This window comes from Gallinula chloropus, assembly GCF_964237585.1.
Source record: "Gallinula chloropus genome assembly, chromosome: 6".
NCBI classification, from domain to species: domain Eukaryota; kingdom Metazoa; phylum Chordata; class Aves; order Gruiformes; family Rallidae; genus Gallinula; species Gallinula chloropus.
The window spans coordinates 18,444,642-18,468,297 of NC_140091.1; the positions used below are offsets into that span (position 1 = coordinate 18,444,642).

Sequence of the window (23,656 nt, forward strand, 5' to 3'; positions counted from 1 at the left end):
CCTGAAACGCAAGGGAAACTATCAGAGAAAGAACAGAGGGCGGTTTCTGGCTCCGACAGCTGCGGTTTTGCAGGTTCTCTCATTAAGCTACTTCAGATCTGCAAAGCCCACGAAACGTGACTGATTTCCTGCAGTAATTCTGTAATGTTCAGAGACAGATAACTTACCCTTTCGAACGACATGCCACTGACTCGTCGCTCCGGGCGGCCGGTGAACGTTACTCTCCCCTCTCGGTGCGTGAGCACCGGCGGCTGCAGAACTTGGCTTACGCGAGGTACCGCCGGTGCCCCGCACTGCCGCAGCCCGCCCCGGGTACCGCTGCTGGCTTTACATGGAAGTGTTTCAGCTGCCGCCCAACGCGCACCGCCGGCGGCCCGGGGCGGGGCGGGGGGTCCGGGCGCCGCCTCCCCAGGCCCGGCGCTGCCGCCGGGAACCCCCCACCCGCAGGGGACGGGCGCTGCCTGATTGGCCGCAGAGCGGCGGCCCGGGGAAGGAGCCGCGGCGGCGGGAGGCGGCGCGGCGGTGGGAGCCCGCAGGATGGGCGGCAGAGCCGGCTTCTTCGAGGTGGGTGCGGGCGGCGTAGCGGGGCAGCGCGGGGGACGGACAGGGGGAGCCCGGGCCGGGCATCGCAGCATCCTGCTGCCGGCGGACGGGGCTGCCCGGGATACCGGCGGAGTCCTCTTCCCCCTCCGTCTGCATTGAAACACCGGGGAGCCGGAGCCGCCCGCTCCCGTGTCTGCCAAAGCAAGTGACGGCGGCCGGAGCCGGGCGGAGGGAGCCGAGTAGGGCACGCCGCTCGCCGAGGTTACCTCGGGGCGAGGGGGCAGAAGTGGCCCCCGACCGTCCCGTCCTTCCCTTCCGCGGGTACGTTCCCTTCGCTGCTTCTCTGCCCCGTGTCCCCGATAATCCTCGGACGTGGCCCCAGAGAGAGGGCGGGAGGGACCCCGGCGGGGTTCCCGGCCTCCAGGCGAGCTCTCCGCGGTCCGCGGAGACACCGTATCACGGGCTCAGGGCTTCCCGCGGATCTTCCCGAGGGTAGTGCCGTGGTCAGCCTGCCGGTGTGGGTCTGGCAGTGCGTCCCAGCCGGAAGGGACCAGCGACAGCGAGGAATGTTCTCGGCACCTTCTTTCCCCAACTTCTTGGAAGACCCAGTCGCCAGCCGCCGCGCACCTCGCCGGCAGCCGTCCCGCTGAGCCTTCCGGCCCGGCGCAGGCGTGTCCCCGGGCGGCAGCGCCCGCGGGGCGGCACAGAGTCGGGAAGGAGTCGGTGCCCAGCCCGAGAGGACGGCGCCCAGCCCGGCTTCCCTCGGCGGCGCGGCGCATCCAGCACTGTCCAGCGGGGTGGAGCGAGGGCGAGCGGTGGTCTGCGGCCCCCGCCTCGGGCAGCACCACCGGCCCCCTGCTAGTACAGGGCGCTCGAGTTTCGCGTGGGAAAGGAAAAATGCCCGTACGGAGTTTAGTACGGTCAGGTCCTTGCGTGGAGAGAAAGCGCAGAGTAACGTGCACCTGGGGACGTATCTCATCAAGTTATATAAACGGGCACACCGACTTTTTGCTAGAATTAATTAGGCTGGCTAATAGAAAACTTCTTAAAGAGGGGCTTGTGTCACCAAAGCAGGTCGGTACGTGCTGAACGGCAGCGATCCCGCCCGCGTTTCTGCAGGCTCACCCTTGGTTTCTCCAGTACGGCTCGTCTAAAAATGAATGCAATTCCTCACTCACCCCATGCAAAATAAAACAGCCGTTCCAACATTAACAGAACCCAAACCATTCTGAAAAGCAGCTGCTCCTCTAGTTACTTGCTGCAACGTGTAAAATTTTGCTATTAACATTCAGCCAGATAAGCTGTCTTGTATCTTAAGGGGTGCAAGGCAGGCACCTGCACCGTGTCTTTTCCTCGGGGGTGTTGACTTCCCTGGGTTTTTTAGGAAAAGCAATGAAGCTTTTAGTTGTTTCCTGCATTTCTACCAGTCTCCCAAACTCTTGTGAGAGCCAAACACAGGAGCAGGCACGTCTCCTGAATGTCTGTGGTCATGGTCTGGTCTGCAGGTTTGTTCTTCCTTAGCTGCACTGAACTTCTGCACAGCACTTGTTACTCTAAGACCTCAAAAGCATGGACAAGGTTATTATTTCCTGGCTTTGCAGATGAGGAAACACAGGAAAATGAAATAACCCACTCTGTCTTGCTAGGCATAACGGTAGCAAGAGATACAGGTCTTCTGAGTCCTGTATCAAGATCCTGTGTCCTAGCACCACTAATCTAAACTCACAATGCCTCATGAATTTAGATGTCAGCCTTGTCTTTTCCTCTGTACAGCATATAATGGGTGGAAACAGATTTGCCTTGCTCACCCAGTGTGTGTCTGAGCTGACTCAGGCTGTAGGATGTGGACAGAGACAGCCTAGGTAGCACCAAGCAGTGCTGTTGTGTATCACTTTCTGTGCTGTTCTCCCTGTTGACTTAATTTCTGTTTTAAATTAATTGAATTTGAATTCTGAATTGCATTTCCCCACCGTGTATTCAAAACTGAGCTGTCAAAAGAGAGAAGGTAAGTAAGTGTCCCACCTCTCCCAGTGCTCCTGTGGGTAGAATTGGTGCTACAAACGTTAGCATTCCCTCTTTGAGGCACAGTATAGTTCTGTACTTCTCCCTGCGCATCCCTAAACCATTTACCCTTTATTGCTCTTCCATGGTGCTTTGTTCCAGCCCTCACAAGGCACTGTGCAATCACCAAGCTGTCGCTGCCTCAGTTTTTTAGAATATGAGTGTTACAAGTTTAGGAGAGGTTTACTGGTGGAATATTTCTTCCTGTTTTGTTGAGTCTGTATATTTGATCATGCCTGGCACACAATTTCCTAGGTTCCTGGGTATGTAGGAAGGTCCTCTCCCTGGAAAAACATCAGCCTGACTGTGAGTGCTTGAGGCACTGGCTGTTGATTCCTGTCGTGATGAGACTTTTCTCAGTGCAGCTGAAGGTAGAATTTTTTCAAAAACAGGCAACCTGGTATTCAGTGGCTATTAGGAAGCTAGTGAAAGGCAGATTTAGCTTTGGCAATACCTTTAGCTTCTTATTTTGAACTGTTGCATTCAAATGTAGTACCAAGAATTATTAGCAACCACCCAATTAAGTCAAAGTATGCTGGACCTAATGGATGGGCAGCAAAAATCTGGAGTGGTGAATGAGCTCCCTCTACTTGACATGTCTGTATTAGAACTGATACACAAAGTCAGGTCTCTGTACTCTTGGAGCTAAGCCTTGATGGCTTTCTCCACAGTTCTTAATCTGTAATAATGCTAGAATAGTCCTTGTTTACTTCAGGTATTGATGTGTTTCTAATTTCACCTCCGTTCTTTTGAATGAATAGCTATAGGGAAGGTTAGTAAGGACAACTACAATGTAAAGAAGTATGTGCATACCTGAAAGTACTGCACCTGATAATTTGAGGAGATTCACCTCTGAAAATTTACAGATTCATGATAGAGACATGTATCTAGATAATTAATATTCTCTAAGAGCGCTCATTTCACCAAATTGATTAGAGAACAACTCTTCTGACCTATTTTAGATATGTTTCAGAGCTTATGATACAGTTTATCCTAAAAGTGCCTGCTTCTCTTCTTTCCATACAAAGGATGTCTGTGTGACATGCTCAGATGTAAGTGCTGCTAGTAGACAGCTCTGAAGTTAGGCTAATTAATTCTACTCTTTCTTTCTACTTGACAGGTTTAGGTCTTCAAAAGCATTTCATATAAAGAAAATAGTGTGGCACTCTGACTTCCTAGAGGAGAAACACTCCAACAAACACATTTGTGCTGTAGAAGATTAGTGTCATAAGAGCCACAGTTGCACTTTTGCTTCTTTAACTGGCTTGGCTGGGAAGTGCCTTTCGTGAGCAGTGATAACCAAAAATGTTTTGGAGCCTTCACTCCCTGAGGATAGATTGAACTGACATGTGCTGTACAGTCTAAAAGCAATAACGTACTGGCCCCCCTTGCTGGCATTTAAAGCTTCTCCCCCTTCTGACTGTGATGAAAACCCTCTGAATGCAAGGGGGGGATGACTGCTGCCTGGCTTTCATTGCTGAGATGTCACAGCTCCTGTTACAAAGGTTTCTCCCACTCAGAGCTATGCTGCCTAAAGCCTCATCAAGAGCACTGAGAGCAAGTGCCAAAAGCAGGACTGCAGAGGATTTTAAGATTCTGTATCCTCCAAGAACTGCCTGAGCAAGACAAGGCCACATATGAGATATCTGAACGGTCATTTAAAGGGACACTGATGAAAATTGCCCAGCTATTTGAAGAAAACTGCTCTGTTTTCTCATAACACATCATCATAGAAAGAGATGAGAAGACAGAGAAAAGCATGCTCTCTTTTTCCTCCCTCACCCCTTCTCCACAAACTTACCAACACTTTTACAGCCAGTTGTGCTGCTCCATTTAAAAGACAGCAATTGGTCCTTTTGGAGCTTGAGAGAGAAACTTTTGTTTTTGTGTAGGAAAATATTATAGTAAAACATAACTTGGCAGGAGGTACCTGGAGCTACTTAGAATTTGAAGGTTACATGTGAAATCAAGAGTCTTATTTTAGAAAAAAAGTCTATTTTAAAAAATAATACAAATATTGTGAATTCACCTGTCAGTATAAGGGCTCCAAACTTCCCAGGGCTTCCTGCCCTGTCAAAAAGATGGTAGACCCGTCCTTGGTACCACTCTGTTTAAAAAAAAAAGAAAGTATCTCTCTTCAGTCTCTCCAATTCCATGTCAAAATCTTAGACTGGATGTAGATTTTGACATTCACACACCAAATGATCCACAAAGAGTAGTAATGGAACTCTGGGCACAGAGGTTCAACATTGCAAATCACAGTACTGATGCAAATAAATGGGAATTCACAAAAAAATTCTAAACCTCTTCTACCTGTCATTGTAGAACATAATCACCATAAACTGAAGCCCTGGGGCAGGGAATATTTTCTGTTGTGCATCGCAAAGGCTACACAGTGATGTTGAAAAAACTGGATGTCTACTTAGTGTCAAGTCAATGCTGGCTTAGGTTCTCAGATGGAGACACTCCAGTCTGCTCCATAGTGACAGTGATACTCAGTGAATGATGTGACTCTTCAGTATGCCTGGGAAATTGGCAATGTGCAGCTCTGTCTTAGCCAGTGCAAGTAAATACCCACTGAGTCAGTATTAACTGGCATAGGTTTCTTTCCCCTCTTGTGTATCCCTTGGAAGATGTCATGCTAGTAAAAGCTGGAAAGCTCTTCTAGGCTTTAAAGAGTTCACTGTGAAAGTGCAGATCTTTAACAGCTCTTCCATTTTGTGAAAAATAAAGCAGACACCCCCTTTAAGGGAATACACCTTCTTTTTCCTTCCTGACCATTCTTACTCACTCATTTTGTCACCTGTTAATTATACAAATGGATTTATCTTCCTGAAGGATGACCATTTGTAGCTCTACACCTCTTACCATCCTCAGGTCCGGGTTCACAGAGTGACTTGGGGTTTCCATGCCCTCAGGGCAGGCACCCATCTCCAAGAGTGGATATGACAATTTGGTTAAGGTGTACAAGTTTATGTCAACTCTGCCCCTCACTGTGTGATATCCCAAAAGGCATTCACTGTAGGGAAATGCTGAGGAGAACATCACTGGAAGGGAGCAGTGCTTGAAGTAGCCCAAAGATGGGAATTCAGGATTTCTCTTTGGCAGGATACCATCCTTTTCACTGGAACACAGTTCTGCCCTCTCCTGCCTGTATTTTTTGGCCTCTCTTGAGTCCTTTATTCTTTGCTTGGTGGCCCAAGGAATGGGGGTAGTGGAGAATGGCACAAGACAGTCTAAAGTAATTTTCCCACTCCCTGGCAGTGTGTCTAACCTTTACACATAAAGCATGAACAACTACATAGACTCCTTTGCTGACAGTTTAGTTTCATTCAGAGACTTGCTGTGCATTGTGCTGACCTTGGATAGAGATGCTTACTGGATCAAGGTCCCTGAGGATCTAGATGCAAGCATGCCAGACTAACAAATCAAGCAGGTGGAATGTACAGTGAGTTTCAGCACAGCTTGGTGCTCACTGGCTTGCACAGGAGCAGAACTTAGGAAGCTGAGGAGTAAGTACTTCCTGTGTGTCTTGTGAGCCTGCAAATGTTAGATATCTAAATTCCACAGATGTGAAATGCAGTTGTATAAAACACGTTGAGTATGGGTGTCACTAGCTCTATACACAGTGAAATAATGTAATTAAGATTCTAGTCACATGAATATGAGCCAATTGCTTCAGAGAGCTAAGGCTCTCCTTGGTTGCACTACTTACAGAATAAGGTACAGCACTCCACAGGTAAGATGATAAAATTCACTTTTTGTCTTGGTTCTGCTTTGGAAATTCCTCATGCAGCTTGTGGCTGAGCTATGGAATTCTCTGCCTCAGGACACTGTGCATGCAAAAAGTTTACATAGGTTTAAAAGGCAAGTGGATAAGCTAATTGAGGAAAAAATCCATGAAAAGCAGTTGAATACTAAGGCAGCATTTCTGGTGCAGGAAAATCACAATCCCTGTCCAATCTCCTCTCTTAGTTCCAGTCACTACATTGTTGCCTTATTTTATTACTTTTCTGAGGCACCTGCTGGTCATATCAGAAAGAAAAACACTACTCGAGATGGCTCCTTAGACTCATCTTCTGCAACAGTTTGTACATTCCTGAGCAAGGGAGATTTCAGACTGAACATCATTCGTAGCAGCAGTAGCACAAACAGTTTTCAGCGTAAGTACACTTACAGCAATTTCCCTTTGGCTTAGTGTGAGCTTACACTAGTCATAACAGAGTTAAGCCAAAGGGAAAAATAGTATTTTGAAAGATTTTATTAGTACTGGGCCAACCACTGCATTTATTTTTTTTTCTTTAGTGTAAATTCAGGAACTTAACTTATGTAAGGACTCTAACAATTCAGGGAATATTAATTCTGCATTACTCTTTCTTGGGTTGGTTGGTTCCTAGATTGTAAAATAAGCATTTTTTTTACTGAGTAATTTCAAAAGAAATCAATACAATATATGCTTATTTCAGTGTTGACAAAATCTCACTCAGCTACAGCTTACCAAATCTGCTGAGTACAAATGGCTGCAAATAAAACTTCCAATATGCACAGACATGGTAAGTGTGTCGGGATTTCCATAATAATCACCTAATTTTTGAAGATCTGTTGATCCTTAAGCATTTGATATGGCTGTAAACTCTGTGAATTTGATCAAGTATATATTTGTAATCCTATTGCAGAGACACTACATATAAAAATCTTTCTTAAATGCTGTTTGTTCAACTGGTTTTTGCCTATGAATAAACTCTTCCCCCTTTTATTTCCTGAAAAAAGTTTAACAGTTGCATGTACTTTTCTCTGCTTATATTGTATATTGATTATTCTTTGTCCTCAACCTGCTCTAAACAATAATAAGGGAATTTTCTGGTTTTAAGACACTATCAATCTTTAATCTTCACGCACTAGAACAAATTTGTCTCTTGAAGACTGAAAAAATATATATTTATAGTCACTTATAAAAGAGTTTTAACATAGCTATCTTGCACAAATCTGCCTATTAAGTCCTACTCAGAATAGTTTCAGAGAAGCCGTATTTTAAAATCCCTATAAAAATTCGCCAAATAAGTGGACTGTAAGTCATACTGCTGTAATGCAGGCCAACAGTCAGCGTCCTGTTGTGCTAAATGCTCTGAAACCACATGGAAATTAAAGTTCTCTGAGCCAAACAATTTATGTTTGAAAGGGATGATACCCATCAGTAAGTGTTCCAAGAACAGATTGCTGGGTATCTAAAAACTGTTGCCAACCAATACATTAACTGACTTGGTGCTGCGCCTGAAGACTGGAAACACTCTGTTCACTGCTACGTGGGTTCCCAGGATTGGCCGTTATGTTCAGAAAAGATAACATTTCTTGCCTTGGATCAGGCTTTTCTGTCCCTTATGCAGGGAACATCTAAACACTGGGGGATGTTCTGATGCAGCTAAGAGGCGTGATAATTAGAAGAAACAGTCACCTTGTTTTCACTCTCGTAGTTGCACAACTTTCTATGCACTGGAGTGGAATCTAAAGCTGTGTTCCTCTATCCATCTTTCTGAAAAGGGAAGGAATGTTTGATGTTGCTTAGATCCCTAAAGTAGCGGAAAGTAACTTGTTCCAATGTCTGGCCAAGGTCATGGTGAAAATATTATTTTCCTGTATCTCATTGGATTTTCCTGTATTGCAACTGGTGTCTATTGCCTGTCGCTGTTTTGAATAGCTGGGAGAGACTGGGGGCTGCAGAAAATGGCTGCTGTAAGGAGCAGCTAGAGCTTTCTGCAGGCCCGAAGAGTAAACAATTCAAGGCCAAAGTCGCTGCTGACCAGGGCCGAGCCAATCGGAGCTGGTCACAGCGCCTCTGGGAATCACATATAGAAGAAAAGAAACTCTAAGCAGCTGCATTTTGCTAACCTGTTTCCCCAGTCCCTGCCCTCCCTGTGCCACAACAGGAGGGAAGAAGGGAGCAAAATCCTGACTAAAGTCTGCTAAGAAGGGAGGGGTGGGGGAAGGTGCCTTAAGATCTGGTCGCGCTTCTCATTATCCGGCTCTGGTTTCACTGTGTGTGTAGAGTAGTGTAATAAATTAGAGTTTTCCTTCCTTCACTCTGTGTTGAGACTGTTTTGCCCATGTCATTGATGACAGGATGATCTCTCCCTGTCCTTACCCTGACTCCTAAGCCTCTCAATATATATTTTCTCCCCTGTCCAACTAAAAAGGAGAGTGATAGACCAACTTTGGTGGGCGTCTGGCCTCCAGCCAGGTCTAAACCACCACACTGCCTCTCACATTATTGCTGTGCTCCTTCAAGAAGAGTCTGGATCCATCATCTCTATAGGCTCCCTTTAGATGTTTCAGGAAACAGGCCAGTACAGCAGGTATGTCAGTTTGGCACTTCAAAGAGACATGCTGGACTAGAAACAAGTAACAGTATAGAAAATCTTGGGTGATTGTTTTCCACACTGATTCCAATGGTTCCCATAAACACCTAAATTTCTGTACAGCCACTCCCATGAAAACCACAGAGCAAAAGAAAATACTCTATAAATGTTCAGTCTGGCCTTGTGCATAATGAGAATAACCCAATTAAAAGAGCTTAGGTGTCAGAAACATACACAAACCAGCATTAGTATCCCTTGTGGAGATCAGAGTTGATAATTCTGGTAGGAGCTGAAGTGCTCCACTGCTGCATCAATAGAGAAAGAACAGTTTGGGTCAAGTAAAACAAGGAAATAAGATACACTAACCAACTGATCTCTTCAAAGCAACCCAATTAGAAAGATACTGGACCGTGACTCCTATTTTTAGTAAGGAATCATATTTAAAGTCCAATGTTAATCTATCCTCTTGGCCAGCTAATACCAAACATAATTAATGCTACATGTTTATTTAAAAAACCCCACCAAACTCTTTCAGTACTAAGTAATGACATTCCCAGTCATTTAGTGTGACAGATAAGCTTTGGACTGTCACTCTTAGCTATACCACAAAGTTCATTACAGTGTTTGGCAGGAACAAATTAAATTAAAACACCATCACTGTGTTTTAGGGTTTACTAGCCTGCTACAACCAGCCTTTGAAATGTCTGGGTACTTTTCTGCTTGGCTGTTGACTAAAATCATAACGTTTAGTCAAAGTGCCATTTGATCGCAGAAATAAACTGCTTTTTGCTTTTCAGAGCTGTTGCTAAACCACTGCTTGAAATATAAAATGGTAACATGTAGTCACTAGTACAGGTAACCTGAGAGGCAGGAGTAACGATGAATATTCCTATAGCAACCACTTAAGGATTTGTGAAGTCCAGAGCTTTAGTTGCAGTTGTTCATTAGGTCTCCTGATGTTTTCTACTCTCTTTACAATTAAAATACCCTGGGGACAATACAAATCCATCTTCAAGCTGTATGTACTCAGAATATTTGTTTACACACATGTATAGATATGTATATATGCACATTTAAATTTTTTTCCTCAAACTGTCTTTCTAGTTTTACAACTCATAAAACTTCTGTTCCTTAGGGATTCCTATGAAACTTCACTAACCTTTACTCACTCCGCTTGCTCTGTCATAAGAAAATACTCCAGATCTATGTGTGTTGATCGGTAGGTTAGCCCCCTGTGCTTATGGCTTATGTCCAGGAAGACAATTTATCTGGCAAGAATATATTTTTTTTGCAAGTTGAGTGCTTTGAGAACCTGGCTGTGATTAAAGCCATCTCTTGAGCACATCAGAAAGGCTTTTAACAATCTACAGATCAGAGAGAAATGGTGTCTTGCTCTGCACAGCGACAGTGAATTTGGGAATCAAATAAGCTTAGAGATTAATTAGCCAATAATTACTAATTATCATTTTGTGTCCTATCAGGTGGAAATCCTTGATTGGAAGACAAAGGAACAGCTATGCTTCTTAGATAAGGTAAACCAAAAATCTGTTTAAAATGCTAGGTGACCGTTTTAACATTTCCAGCTTTTCTTAAGTAAACTTGGTGTTTATGAAAGGTATTTCATCATCTCCTGATAGCCTTTCTTCTGCCACTGAAGAGGCAACTTCATACTGACTACAGGCTACTTGAACCCTTTTCTGGAAGGGGCTTCTGGTCAAAGAGCAGAACTTCAACTGCTTCACCAAGATAGTGCCAGTTGTGTCGTACTCACCCATAAGCTGTCAAACCTTCACTGCTGTTGTAGTAACTCTCTCTCACTGCTAGAGAAGCTGCCTGTGAAACAGATGTCACAAATTGTCCTTCCTTTTTCCTGTAAGAAGTACTTTGAATCACCCATGCTGATCCTAGCCATCTGCAAGAAAGTTACACTGCTGCTTTGTTATGCTGTCACTTTTCTACTTGAATAATCTTACACCTAGTAATTGTCTTTTGAAATATGTGTCTTACATATGCATTTTTTGTTGTTGTTGCCTAGGTGGAACCAAATGCCACAATTAGGGAGATCAGATTGATGTTCCATAAATTATGTGAGTATAACTTCTGCAGCAGTTCACATCAGAATATCCACTATACAAATAGGAGATAATTACAGAATTTGAAACATGTGATGTACACACACACAGAGTGCTAGGTAAGCTGCATGTGAATGGGACTACAGTGATATTTCAGTATCATTTTTTATACTATCCTGATACCTTTTTACTTTTTTTTTGTGCTGCATAATTCCTCACAGATCCCTAAAAATCTTTAAATAATTTTTATCTCATTGTGTTGCATTCATTCTTATGGTGGATGTTGTGAAATATTGTATATCACACAATTCTGTATGGTCTTACAGATCCTCGGTGGTATCCAGCGAGGCAGTCGATAAAACTCGATCCAAGTAAGTACTTAAGAGATCTGGAGTGACAAAGCTCTGAGCAGGGGCTTGGCATAACAGGTGTACTTTGCATGGGAATTAACTCTTAAGAATGAGTTCCCAGCTGTGTTAATTAGCACTATGAAGGCTGAAGAGAATCCAGAACAAATTTAATTCTTTGAAAGTACTGAACAGAGTTCCATCCATGTGCCTGGTGCTTGGTAATTAACTCAGGAGTCTGCATATTGTTCCAATGCACCTTCTAACTACTGAGCACTTCTGCTTTCAAGACAGGCGGCATAGAATCTAAGCACTAATTTCCCTTAGCTGCAGTGAAATGATCTCAGCTGGGAGTACTAAAAAGGGCTATGAGTTAGAGCTATCAATTCACATAATCCTCTGCTTTCAGGCAGGAATTACAGTTCTTTTGAGGTAAGCTAATGCAAAACACATTGCTGTGGATGTAGGATTTGCTGACAAAGCTGATGCCAGCTGGCTGACTTCATTAATGCAGTTGTAGGTAATGCTACGAGAAGCCTCTTATGACATGGCCTGGTGCACAAAAATGCCTAACTGCCAAACTGTGTTAATGCATCTTAGCATTCAGTATCAAATGTAGCACTCTCTTCTTTTGCTTCCATTAAGCAGAATTTTATTTAAACAGTCCCTTAAAAGTATGCTGGTGAAGATTGGTTCATTGTGTAGAGTCTGTCCATGGAAAACAGGTGTATGAGTGTCATATTTCCTTCTCCAAAGATCTAACTTGTCAGACTCATCCATGGATTTATGAGACTTGCCATGAGAAAATGCAGGAGATTCCCTCAAATCTAGGCATTAAAACCTTGACTAGTAGCTCGGTCGTGAGGAATCACCTCCTAATTTGTTGGTTGGAAAAAAAGGAGGCAATGAAAACCTCTGTAGGAGAGACTTCCGATCTCAGGTTATCTTAGCTTCTGTTTGTCTAATGATGACCAACGAGATCAGAGAGGTGGAGGTGCAGTGGAGTAGGAGGTCAGTGAACTATGCTAAAGGGCAGTGACCCATCAACAAATTCTGCATTAACAGTGACTGAGCAAGTCTACTAGACTAGGCTGGCACATAGGATTGAGAATTCTCCTGTTTGGTGTGAATTGCGGATCCGGGCTTGTATGTGATTTCAGAGATAAATCAAAGTGAAGTATAAATATTAGTTGTTTATTGAGATTCCAATAAACCCAAGTTATGTCAAAGAATCTCATAGGTTGGTTAAAGCAAGATGTAAAGCTAGCATGCTACCAAAGTTGACTTGAATTTCACTGAGATGTAATTACTTATTTCCTTCTCAGAAGGAAAGTCCCTGAGGGATGAGGAAATCCTGCAGCACCTCCCCGTTGGCACAACTGCTACCTTATACTTTAAAGATTTAGGGCCACAGATAGGATGGACTACGGTGAGCTATGATTCAAGTCTGAGCCATTTTAGTGGCTATTTTTCCATAATTAAAACTTACATCACTTTTTATCTCTCTCCAGTATTTCTGCATGATGCCTGCTCCGGTAGTGGATGCAGGCAATGAATCTTCATTGCTTCAGTTCATTTAATCAGGGAAAGCAGTAACAGGATATTCTGAATGCCTGGTTCCCCAGGAGAGCAGCAGTGGAAAACTTGCTGCAGGGTAGGTTGGCTCTACTTAACTAAGGTGCAGGTTCTCAAATGAATTTAGATGTCTACTGCAAAATCACTGGGAACTAGGTAGGTGTCTAAATGCCTTTGGGGATCTGCTTCACAGGGCCTGCGTAACACTCCTGATGAAGATCAGGATTATACTCTTATGAGTTTGTCCCGCAAAGACGCATGTGAGCAACTCCACATGTCAGTAATTCAAGTGACTTCAGGAGGAAAATGCATGAAAGTAACATCAGGTAGCTGTCTGTAAGTGGCTGCATCCCAGGATGCTAGTGTCAGGCTAAGGACAGCTGATAATTTCGGCAGTATTAGCAGCCATCCACAAAGACCTTGCATATTTACTGTCTTAGCTCAAGTGCAAGTTGTGTCTCAACTCATTGGCAGGCAGCACAGCACTGCTCTTTATGCAGTGAGATGACCAATGACCCCTCCAGCTCTTCAGAAGGTCCATGATGCGCATATTACACGGCTCTAATGAAACAGCACAGCACAACAAAAAGTACCCCGTACATTAAAGGCACACTTACCATTTCTTACCTATGAGACATCAATAAAACCAGTAACAAAGAAAACATTCATAGGAGGTAAAACAAAGTCAAAGGTTCTGCAAAACTGACTTTTCACATCATTGCTTTGGATGAATGCTGATAAAACAGGCAGCTATTACACAAGCCAAAAACCAGTAAGAGGCGAATTCTTCTAATGGCAATGCAGACTCCAAGACACACAATAATTAATTTATACCAAAATACCACAGTGCAGAGCAACACCAGAATTCTGCCATTCCATAATCTTTTCTTTACATTCTTTTCTTTCTGCCCTTCAAGCTACTTCACTCAAATGTAAGCCAAAAAATACTTCAAATTTATAAAATAAGAGACACAAACTTCTTATCTACAATCAAATCTGATCTTCCCCAGAGAAAATGCTGATTGTTAGAGAAGTCAATAATACAGTTTTTCTAAGTGTCAAAATAACTGAACACACTAGAAAGCAGTGCTTTGTTTTGGTGAGGGTTGGTTGGGTTTGTTTTACATAAGTACAATCAATATCCTTTCTTTCTCCACAAATGAGGTATGGACTTACCTATCTCAGTTACAGAAGTGTGAAAAAATCAGTTGTTAATGTTTGGTCCAAAACTAACTTCTATTTAAGATGATGTTCCTAAGGCACACCTATCTGAAAAGAAATTAAGTTAGATAATAGTTTTCTTTGGTTTCCTCTATTTTATATTTTTTCTTTCCTTTGTGTTCAAATTAAAGATTGTTTGAGCATAGAATAGTTTGACTGTTTCCTGAAACATCTGCTGTGCAAACTGTTCATACAGAGGGGGTCACCTGTGAACACTTACAAGCTGTGTTTCCAGTTTAAACAAAATTAATTTATTAAAAACAAAGCTCTTTTTTCAAAATAAATTCTTCACCAAATTTCATTTTAACCCAAAATAAAGCAAAATAAAGCAAGTTTTTGAGGGCAAGAGGAGGGTGAGAGCTGTGTAAATGTAACATGCATGCATATTTATCATGATCTCTGAGCTGCCATTATTATCTCTTCATACCCATACTGTGTCAGCTGCACTGGCAATGCCTGTTTGTATGCAACTTAGGCAAATGCAACGCAAAACATCTACGTGCATGTCTCCCAGTTTCATAGCCCAAGACCAAACCTGCTACTTCCTCCCTGCCTCTCTGAATGCCACCCTGGGTCAGTGGAGGTGTTTATCTCACTGCAGAAGTTATCACAAAGAAACCAAAGCAAAACCACCATCTAATTCAGCTGTCTAATTATTTTTTCTCTTTTTGCAGGTATTTTTGATAGAATACACAGGTCCATTGTTCATCTATTTTCTGTTTTATTTCCGCATGCCTTTTGTCTATGGACTGGATGAGAGGTTTACATCAAGCCCACATCCAGTAGTTAAGTAAGTCCGATTGCAGGCTTGAGCAGTATTTCTTGTTAGCATTGTAGTCTTATTCCAAATGTCTTGCCACACTTGTTTTTTAAAGCACTCTTAAATGCTTTTGTCTTGCTGTTTCTAGCTTGGCATGTATCTGCCATTCTTTCCACTACATCAAAAGGTTGATTGAAACAGTATTTGTTCACCGGTTCTCCCATGGGACTATGCCACTGAGGAATATTGTGAAGGTAAATTGTGTCAGAATCTATCCATAGCCCCCTATACAAATCCAGCCTAGCCAACCTATGTTCTGCCTCTGCAGCACAGATTTTTTGATGTGGCTTCTGTAGCAATGCATAGCAAATCTCACCCATAAAGCTGTAGTTCTTAATCTCACTACTGTATAACCCATGTGTTGCCATACTGTTACTCGTGTTACAGTAGTCTCATTGCTCTTTAATAATTTTTAACCTTCAGCATGCCCTTCCTTTTCACTGTGTTACCTCCTTGGGTGCGAAGGTTTTAGCGACAATGTTAACTTTTAAGGTAGAGAGGCAGGCACAGTGTTGGGAGGGTTGATTTTTAAAAAATAATTATTAAAAAACTGCTTTTTGTAACTAATTTTACATCTTCTTTGCCCTGAACACTCTTTGCTGTCAAGCAACCGCGAATTTACCTTTGATCTAGCACCAAGCAGCCATTTTCTTCTCTGGCAGGAGCGCTCCCTGATGTTAGCAGCACTGCCGCGGCGTAGGGCAGCTGTTCCCGAGATCTCTGCAGAGCAGCACAGTGGGCTGTGTCCTTATGCAGGGGCTGCAGTTATTTTACAGATACAGAGCACACACTGGTATTCAGCATAAGCTTTGCACTCAGGGAGACACGAGATTGCCACCTACAACTGCAAAGTTGTGGCAGTGATACCACCAGTGGCTGAAGCTCTAGAGTGTGGCTAACTCCTTAGAGCTGCACAGCATCTCGGGTAGCTCTGGCCATAGCATCGCACTTTCTTCAATGGAAGGAGGGTGTGTAGTTGAGCAGAGGCCCTCAGAAAGAATCCTCCCTAGCAATTTACTGTGTTTTCTGCAGCAGCAGAGGGCAGAAATGGTTAAAAGGCTAGCAGATCTCTTAAAGACTTGTTCTTGACACAATAGTAGCTAATGCATGCTAAACAGCAGATAAATGAGCAACTTTACTTTGAAAAAGTGTGATAAATCTTCATTTTCTCACTACTATCTCTGACTACTCCTCTTTCCTTTCAGACCATACAAACTCTTGTTGCTAAAATTGACATTTGTACCAGTCATTTTGATCACTTCTACTTTTCCACCTTCTCAGGTTGGTGGTACTTGGTTTCATCTGTAAAGTTGCTCACAGTTCTTCTACCTGCTTAGTAGTGCTTGGGTTTGATTTGCTTTTATAGCTTCATTGATTTTGGTGGTGTCACTCCAAATTGTGCCAGTGAGAAAAATATCACATCCTCTTCCCTTTTTTGTTTCACATACAGATGATAGACAAAGCTTTTTGTCTTTGTATTTGATCACGTACATAAGAAATAAGCTATCCATATATCTGCTGAATGCAATGGAAAGCTGCCTTTAACAAGGGACACTTCAGTCTCAATAATCAGAGATCAGAGACAGGAACTGATGAGATTTGTGATTTTCATGCTTTATTTATCAAATGGAAATAGGAATAAATGATGCCATAAAAGGCAGCAGAGGTTCACCAAAAGCACCTCGTGCTGTACACTAACATAGTATAATTCTTTCTAAGTTACATGATTTTGCTAGGCAATGCAAAGGTAGAATTTATAGATTTATCTGGACTTAGTAATCAACTGGCTCAGGGTGAATCAGATAGGGATTAATACAACAACCTGTGTAATGATAAAGGAACTAGCTAAAGGAAAGATCATCATGGTTGTGCTAGAAAAGGATCTGTTGAACCTTTAATAAAAGGGAGGTACCAGTAGAATGCCTCCAAGATTAGTCTTAGGACTGGTCTTACTGAACATTTTCATGGGTAAAAAGGATGTATATTGTCACTTTCTGTAAAAACATCTGGAGGAAAGAAAACACTAGACTGAAATACCATTTAAACGAGAAGACAATCTAATGAGAGAAACAGAAGGATACATGCTGGTCATGAATAAACATAGGCACAGCATTAAAAAACTGTTCTGATCATCACAGGGATCATCAGTTGGAGTAGAGAAGAAAAGAATCCTGACTTGTAAATCTAAGAATAATTTATTTTTGAGATCCCTGCAATACCTGAGCTTGATCCACAAAATCTTTTTATAAGATACTGGTTTAAATAATTCACCTGGAATATGAAACATTCACAGAAAAAAACATATCTTTCTTTCAAAGTGAGTTTACAAAGTCTCCATGTATTCTGCTCTTCCTACCTGAACCTCACTGGAGGCCTTTGTTTGAGCAATAAGGCTTCTAGTGGCAGCTGGACATTTGTAGTGTTACTGCTAAGGAGCTTAGCAGTGGCACACTCCACACATCGTAAAGCTCCTTTTCCCATAACTGAGGAATACTCCTGCAGTAAATCATGTCCTTTGGATGAACAGTACTTGTTCAGTGTAATTACACCATGTATTGTGGGGAGCTGAACCATGCTAATTGATTTAATTTTACTTAAGTGAAAGCCATTGCCATATGATCCAGCCTGTGCCAAGCCCCGAAGTTAGGGAAAGGGTTTTCATAAGATGCCATTCCAAGATTACAAGAACCTGTTTCCATCTAAGTTTGTAAAGCAGATACTAAATTGTAGATGATGGTGGAAGAAGCTACTGTTAGGGAGGAAGCAGTAGTTTACAGATAGGACACAAACTAGATTGATCCTCACTGGAGCCGTTCTTCTGGCTCTGCTGCTTTTCCTAGGAAAAAGGGAAGTTGTCACAAGGAAGTTACTTAATCTCTGCTCTTTTGTCCCACCCAACTTGTAATTATTGGTTAATAATTTGTTCTTACTCATTGGTTATCTATTAATACATAGCCTCAGAGCAAAGAGGACATACTACATGGTTGTATTACAGCATACACAAAAGGGTGTCCATTTTGGCAGAGGTCTCTGGGCATGTCAATACTTCAATTAACTCTGAAAAGGAAGTGGAAAAGCAACAGAATGTTGGACACACCTGCTTGTCTGTGGGAGGCCTTACCCCTCGCCAGCATTTTCAGGAAAACACATCATCAGACACTGCAGTCAGTGTGGGCTGCAGACGCTGAGGTAATCACTTTTTGGGGCATTCTTGCTAGAAGTGCAGTTCTGGTATATATAGGGAGAAAAGGCTGCAACATTCGAAGCAAAAAAGAAAAGTTAAACCAGTCAGGACAGGAAAGGATGCAGCCTTGGATAAGAATTTTGGCTGTGTGAGCAGGAAAAGAAAGCTGTGAAGGAGAAAGCAGAAAGACCTAGAAATGCCTAAGGTAGATGAGCCTATAGGAAGGCCAAGAAAAAAGTATCACCGTAAAGTTAAGATGATCACTGTTTTACTCAGGAGTGAAAACAGGAGAGAAGGTAAGGTGAAGGAACAGAAGGAAGTGGTGAAAGGAAAATAAAGGGCTCATTTTTGGGCTTGCTGAAGTCCAAAACATGCCCTGAAATATTAAAAACTGAGGCACTAGGTTTCATAACATTCTAACCAATGAGAGGCAAATTTATGAGCTATCAGCAAGGGTTAAAGTCTGTCTGCAAGAGAGGGTGCCCAGAGGTGACAGCACAGAGGAAGAATAGGCCAAGAAGGGAACCTCTGTCCTACCTACAGATATATAAAGGGAGAAGAAAACCTGTCACAAGGAAGCAGCAATGAGTGTTAGAAGAAAAACTGCAAGAGGCAAGGCCAGGAAGACCTAACACAAGGTAGAGACTGTCACTGTAATGCAGGAATGAGTCAGCACAGCCATTGGTGAAAACTATGTTTGGAGAATGGGAGCTGGGTCACAGAAAGCCAAGATCAGCAGCAAAAGGGACAAACTACAGATATCCCAGTGAAAGGGCAGAGGAAAGTACCAGGCATGCTGACTTTAGGAAAGAAAAGTTAAAGAATGGGCAAGAAAGAAAATTGATGGGGTGACAGAGAAGAGGAAAGGCAAAAGATTGGGTAACACAAAGTAATAAGCAATAGAGAGCACAGTGCTTAAATCTGGTTTTACAGTCTCAGGGGCTAACAAAACAAGTCTCTAACGGTCTGTATGGCCCTTCATCTTTGGCCACCTGGCTTGCCAGGCAAGATAAATTTGTTTTCAATAGTATGATGATAATTTTAAAAATTATTTATAAACTTAATGTCTCCAAGATATCTGAGAGGAAATTTTATTCTATGAGCACTTCTCCCTTTCTGTTATTTCCCACTGTACCACACTTGGTGTGTATTATAAGCAACTTGAAGGATCAACCTAATTCATTGTTATCAATGGTCCTTCCAGTGAATACTGGCCTAGAGGATTGTACTAAACCGAAGAATAATTCCCTGTTTTTCAGAATTGCTTGTATTACTGGGGATTTGCAGCTTGGCTTGCTTATTACATCAATCATCCTCTTTACACTCCTCCTTGTAAGTAGCAAAATAACCCTCAATATGATTTAAGCAATTATGTGCTTGTATATTAGCACTAATCACATATAAACTTTTTTTTTTAATAGCTTATGGGAAAAAACAGATAAATTTTGCTGTGATCATGTTTCTGGTACGTTTCTTGCTCTTTTTATAAAATGCTAAAACATGTTTTATTTCTTATGTTGTATAAGTGGAGGAACACTTCAGACATTACTAAAGCTGACCACTTGCATGCAGCATGGATAAATCTGTCAGTTTTTAATGTGATCTTGCACACAAGGAAAGATGTTGATTCCCATTCCAAGGCCGGGATATTTTTCTGCTAGGATAATCTCCCATAATCTTTAAAAGAATCCTGGAACTAGTACTTTGTGACACTGATAAAATTCAGTAAGTTTGGTTTATAAACTGTTTGGTGAGTGTTAAGGGTCACAACAGATCATAAAACTCAGAGAACTTGCCAGCTAAGAAAGTTGCTGATAAATTCCAGGGATAAAGATTCATTTTACTGGGCTTCAGAAACTTTTTACAGCTTTTCTTATGAAGCACAGTTCTTAAGTCACTGTCTGTTCATTTTCACAGTTTCTAGGAACATTTCTTACATGCAGAAGCAACATTAGTGTAGCCAACAAAGCTGTAGCCATTTTTCTTATCTGCGTGTAACTTGTTTAGAACATCAGCTGTTCATTCACTTTAAAAAAAGTTGTCAAAGTAGTTTCCCAGTATGGAAATTCTGTGAGTTCGGATCCTATTCCCATTTTAGAGAGACTACAAACTGAAAGCACAGAGCTGGGATTAAAACTCAGGAGTAATAACCACCAGTCATTTGCTTTAAGAGTTATGCTTTGCAGACACTGGAGACTGTCCATAATCTTATAAATGGGTCATTTCAATATACTTTCTGCATAATTGATTGGTGAAGCATTATTTAAAACCAGTGGAGGAAGCTGGATCAATTATACTTCATGAGTCATATCAATTATACTTTAGAGAAGAAAGAGTCTAAACCGTATCTTCCTCGGGATTTTAATAACTTCTCAGAAATCAGAATTATGTAAATCAATCTAGAATAACAGAAAAAATAAAGTATCTCCTGGGTTTAGTTTTATTCCCCTTAGTTTATTGCCTTTAACTCTCATGGGGATTATATAGGTATTAAGTCTGAACTTTTGGACACCGAATTTGCTGGCACATTATAACTATATAAGAGAAAGAGAGTGTAATATAGTTTCATGTTTGAACAGAGACATCCTGTCCTCCTGTCAGACAGCAATCTTGGTTAAGGATATTTATGATGCTTGTAATAGACTCTTCCCACCCACCCCCCTTTTTTTTTCTTCATTTTGTACCCCAAGAAATAAAAAAAAGGATGAAGAGTAGGTAGAAGGGAAGCACATGTTTAACTCTGTCATACTTTTTCTTGCAGCTGTGTGAAGCTGGAAATTTTTCCATTCACGTTGCACTCAGTGACCTCCGGAGAAATGGTAAAAATTGCATTATCATTTTTCACTTTTGTGCAGCCATTCACTACTTCTGCAGTTGCACTGCCTCATGAAAGACCTGATCCTGGAGGGCATTGATAATCACCAGCTAACTGCTGTGGGAATGCATGTTGCAGAGCTCTAAAATTGGATTCTAGGGGAGATCAGACAGTGCAAGGAATCCCAACACCAAAACCAGCACACATCTTACTGTAATTTTTATTGGTTAGAGCCAGACTGTGTTGTGGGGAGCAGTTATGTTTAGTTACACTGGTAGTACAAAAGGAAAGAGGGTTAGCATAAACTATGCTTTCATGAGCAAGGGAAAGTAATTTTACTGGCTTCTACAGGGTCCACAAGATCTCTGTGCAGGCCAGAGACAAGCACCAGTTGTCAACTATGACTGCTAAAATCCCAATCTGTGACAATCTGAAAAAACCTTTAACTTCTAAATCTAAAATTTGAGGTACCTCTTCTTACAGGAACCACTGTGATCAAAGATGTACATAGATGACTTTCTAATGCCCAGCACATTTCCTCACAGTTATCCTATTCCTTCTTATGGGTCCCGAGGACATCCTGTTTTCCCACATCGTGCTTATCCTTCTGACAATGATGAGACACAGCAGTAGGCAGAGTTGGGTTGTCTTTTTAGGAAACATTATATTTAGGAGTGTGAATATTTTGTGATTTGTTTTCTAATCTATAGGATCCAAAACCCGTAAGATCCCATATCCAACAAAGAATCCTTTCACATGGCTGTTTTTCTTTGTATCTTGCCCTAACTATACATATGAGGTATGTATTTTCAAACAAGATTTTAGTTTTGCTGAATATATTTTCATTTCTTTTGGAATGTTAAACATGGAAGAAATCTCTGCAACAGTTCAGCTCAACACATTTCCCCCTCATGCCCTAAACCCCATGAAAACAGATTGCAAAGAACAACTTGTCTGTTCCTCCTCTCCTCCTCGGAGGCAGAGTGGGGAGGCTAACCTTACACAGGGGGGCTAACCTTACACACAGAGCCCAGACCCTGGCCTACGCTTCAGTGCGGCTGCTAGACAAGACAGACACACTTCAAAGCAGTGCAAGTTTTGCAGGGAGGAACACTGAACGTGTTTTGGAATGAGGGGATGGGGGCATCTGGTGGATTTATAATATAACAGAGCCCAAAGACAGTGGAGAGGCAAATAGAAGATATTGTGGGAGAGAAAATGGGGAAATAGATGAATAGAAGATACTGCCAGAGAGAAAATAGGAAATAGGCCCAGGTCATCTTCCCCATTTTCTTAAACTATACAGTTGGTGGTGACTGCTTCAGAAGCTTGAATCAGTTCAGTGCAACTCAGTGTAAAATTCACTCTTACACAGAAGGACACCATTAGGTTTTAACTTCAGTGGAGATTAACATATGTTAAGGAGAACAGTATTTGGCCTCAGAAAGTTACCACTCCTAGCACTGATGGAGATGTGACAAATACTGAGCACAGAAACGGACAAGTCACTATGATATATTGCTTAAAATTTTGTCATATAAAAGCTATGGAAGCAAACATGAAGGTGTAGTTTGTGATAGTAAGGCATTGTTCACCTTTTTGGCTAGAGGTTATTAACACTAGAAATTGATCTGGCTGACCTTGGCTTTTTTATTTACCTGCACTAGGACAAGGTTGTTTTTGATCAATAGAGACATAAATGCAAATGCTGTCACCAGAAATATTTTCAATTTCCTTGGCCAAAACAGGTGGGGACCTGGATCAGTTTCACTATCATGACTCAGTGTGTTCCAGGTGAGTAATGTTTTGGTACTTCACCCCAAAGTGATGTCAGCAACAAAAGCGTGTTTTTAATCTGATAGTGAGATGTATCTTTTTCTCCCTTCCAGTGGGACTGTTCACCTTGCTTTGCTTCATTCAGATGACAATCTGGGCAAAGGATAAACACTGCACCTACCTACGAGAATTCAAGGATTATCCAAGTCTTCGAATGCCAATTATTCCCTTTCTGTTGTAAAGAAAAAGGCTTAATTTGAATATTGCACGAAAAGTCAGGAAGAAAAAGCTCATAAACCTCCTGCCAAATAATTGACTTAAAGGATTTTGGTGCATGTTGAATCTGCACTGCTGAGGGAAACTGTATGCACTTAAAAGCTACACTCCCTTACATTCAAGAATTCTCACCTCAGAAGCGCCTTCAAAAACATAAGGCTTCACTGCACAACTGGTAGTCAAAAGCCCCTACAGTTCACTGTAACCTGATTGACTTACATTTTCCTGTACTAGTCTATTTAGATGGATGGATCAGAGACACTGAGAAGTCTGTGCTGAAAAGCAGCTCCAAATTTAGCAGTGGCATTCTGCAAGACATAAGTACATTGGAACGAGGACATACCAGCTAACTACAAGAGAGCTCAGCTCAGCCAGCACGGCCAGCTGGCCTGAAGACAGTTGCATGATCTGCCTTCTTTGACTTGAAGAAGAGTGTGTGCTGCCTGGAGGCTCGTGCTTTGTAACAAATAACATTACCAAAGAATATGGATAGTTCCTGGAATAAAGAAATAGGCAATATCTCAAGTACCTATTTTGGGTCTAACCCCTGATTTGCAAAAAAAAAAAAACCAAAAACCCACATCTGAAGTAAGAGGTATTTGTGGATGTAACA

General features: G+C 42.0%; 1 protein-coding gene across 1 annotated transcript; it reads left to right on the forward strand.

The window, feature by feature from the left end:
* Positions 1 to 537: 537 nt before the first annotated feature.
* Positions 538 to 23,053, forward strand: TECR (trans-2,3-enoyl-CoA reductase; the record flags this gene model as incomplete). Its single annotated transcript, XM_084266420.1, has 13 exons — positions 538 to 564; positions 10,439 to 10,489; positions 10,993 to 11,044; positions 11,356 to 11,400; positions 12,702 to 12,805; positions 14,847 to 14,962; positions 15,081 to 15,186; positions 19,436 to 19,508; positions 19,598 to 19,641; positions 20,938 to 20,995; positions 21,702 to 21,790; positions 22,740 to 22,785; positions 22,881 to 23,053. The coding sequence occupies 13 exons, from the start codon at positions 538 to 540 to the stop codon at positions 23,006 to 23,008; spliced, it is 939 nt and encodes a 312-aa protein (XP_084122546.1). The 3' UTR covers positions 23,009 to 23,053.
* Between the last annotated feature and the right edge of the window lie 603 nt (positions 23,054 to 23,656).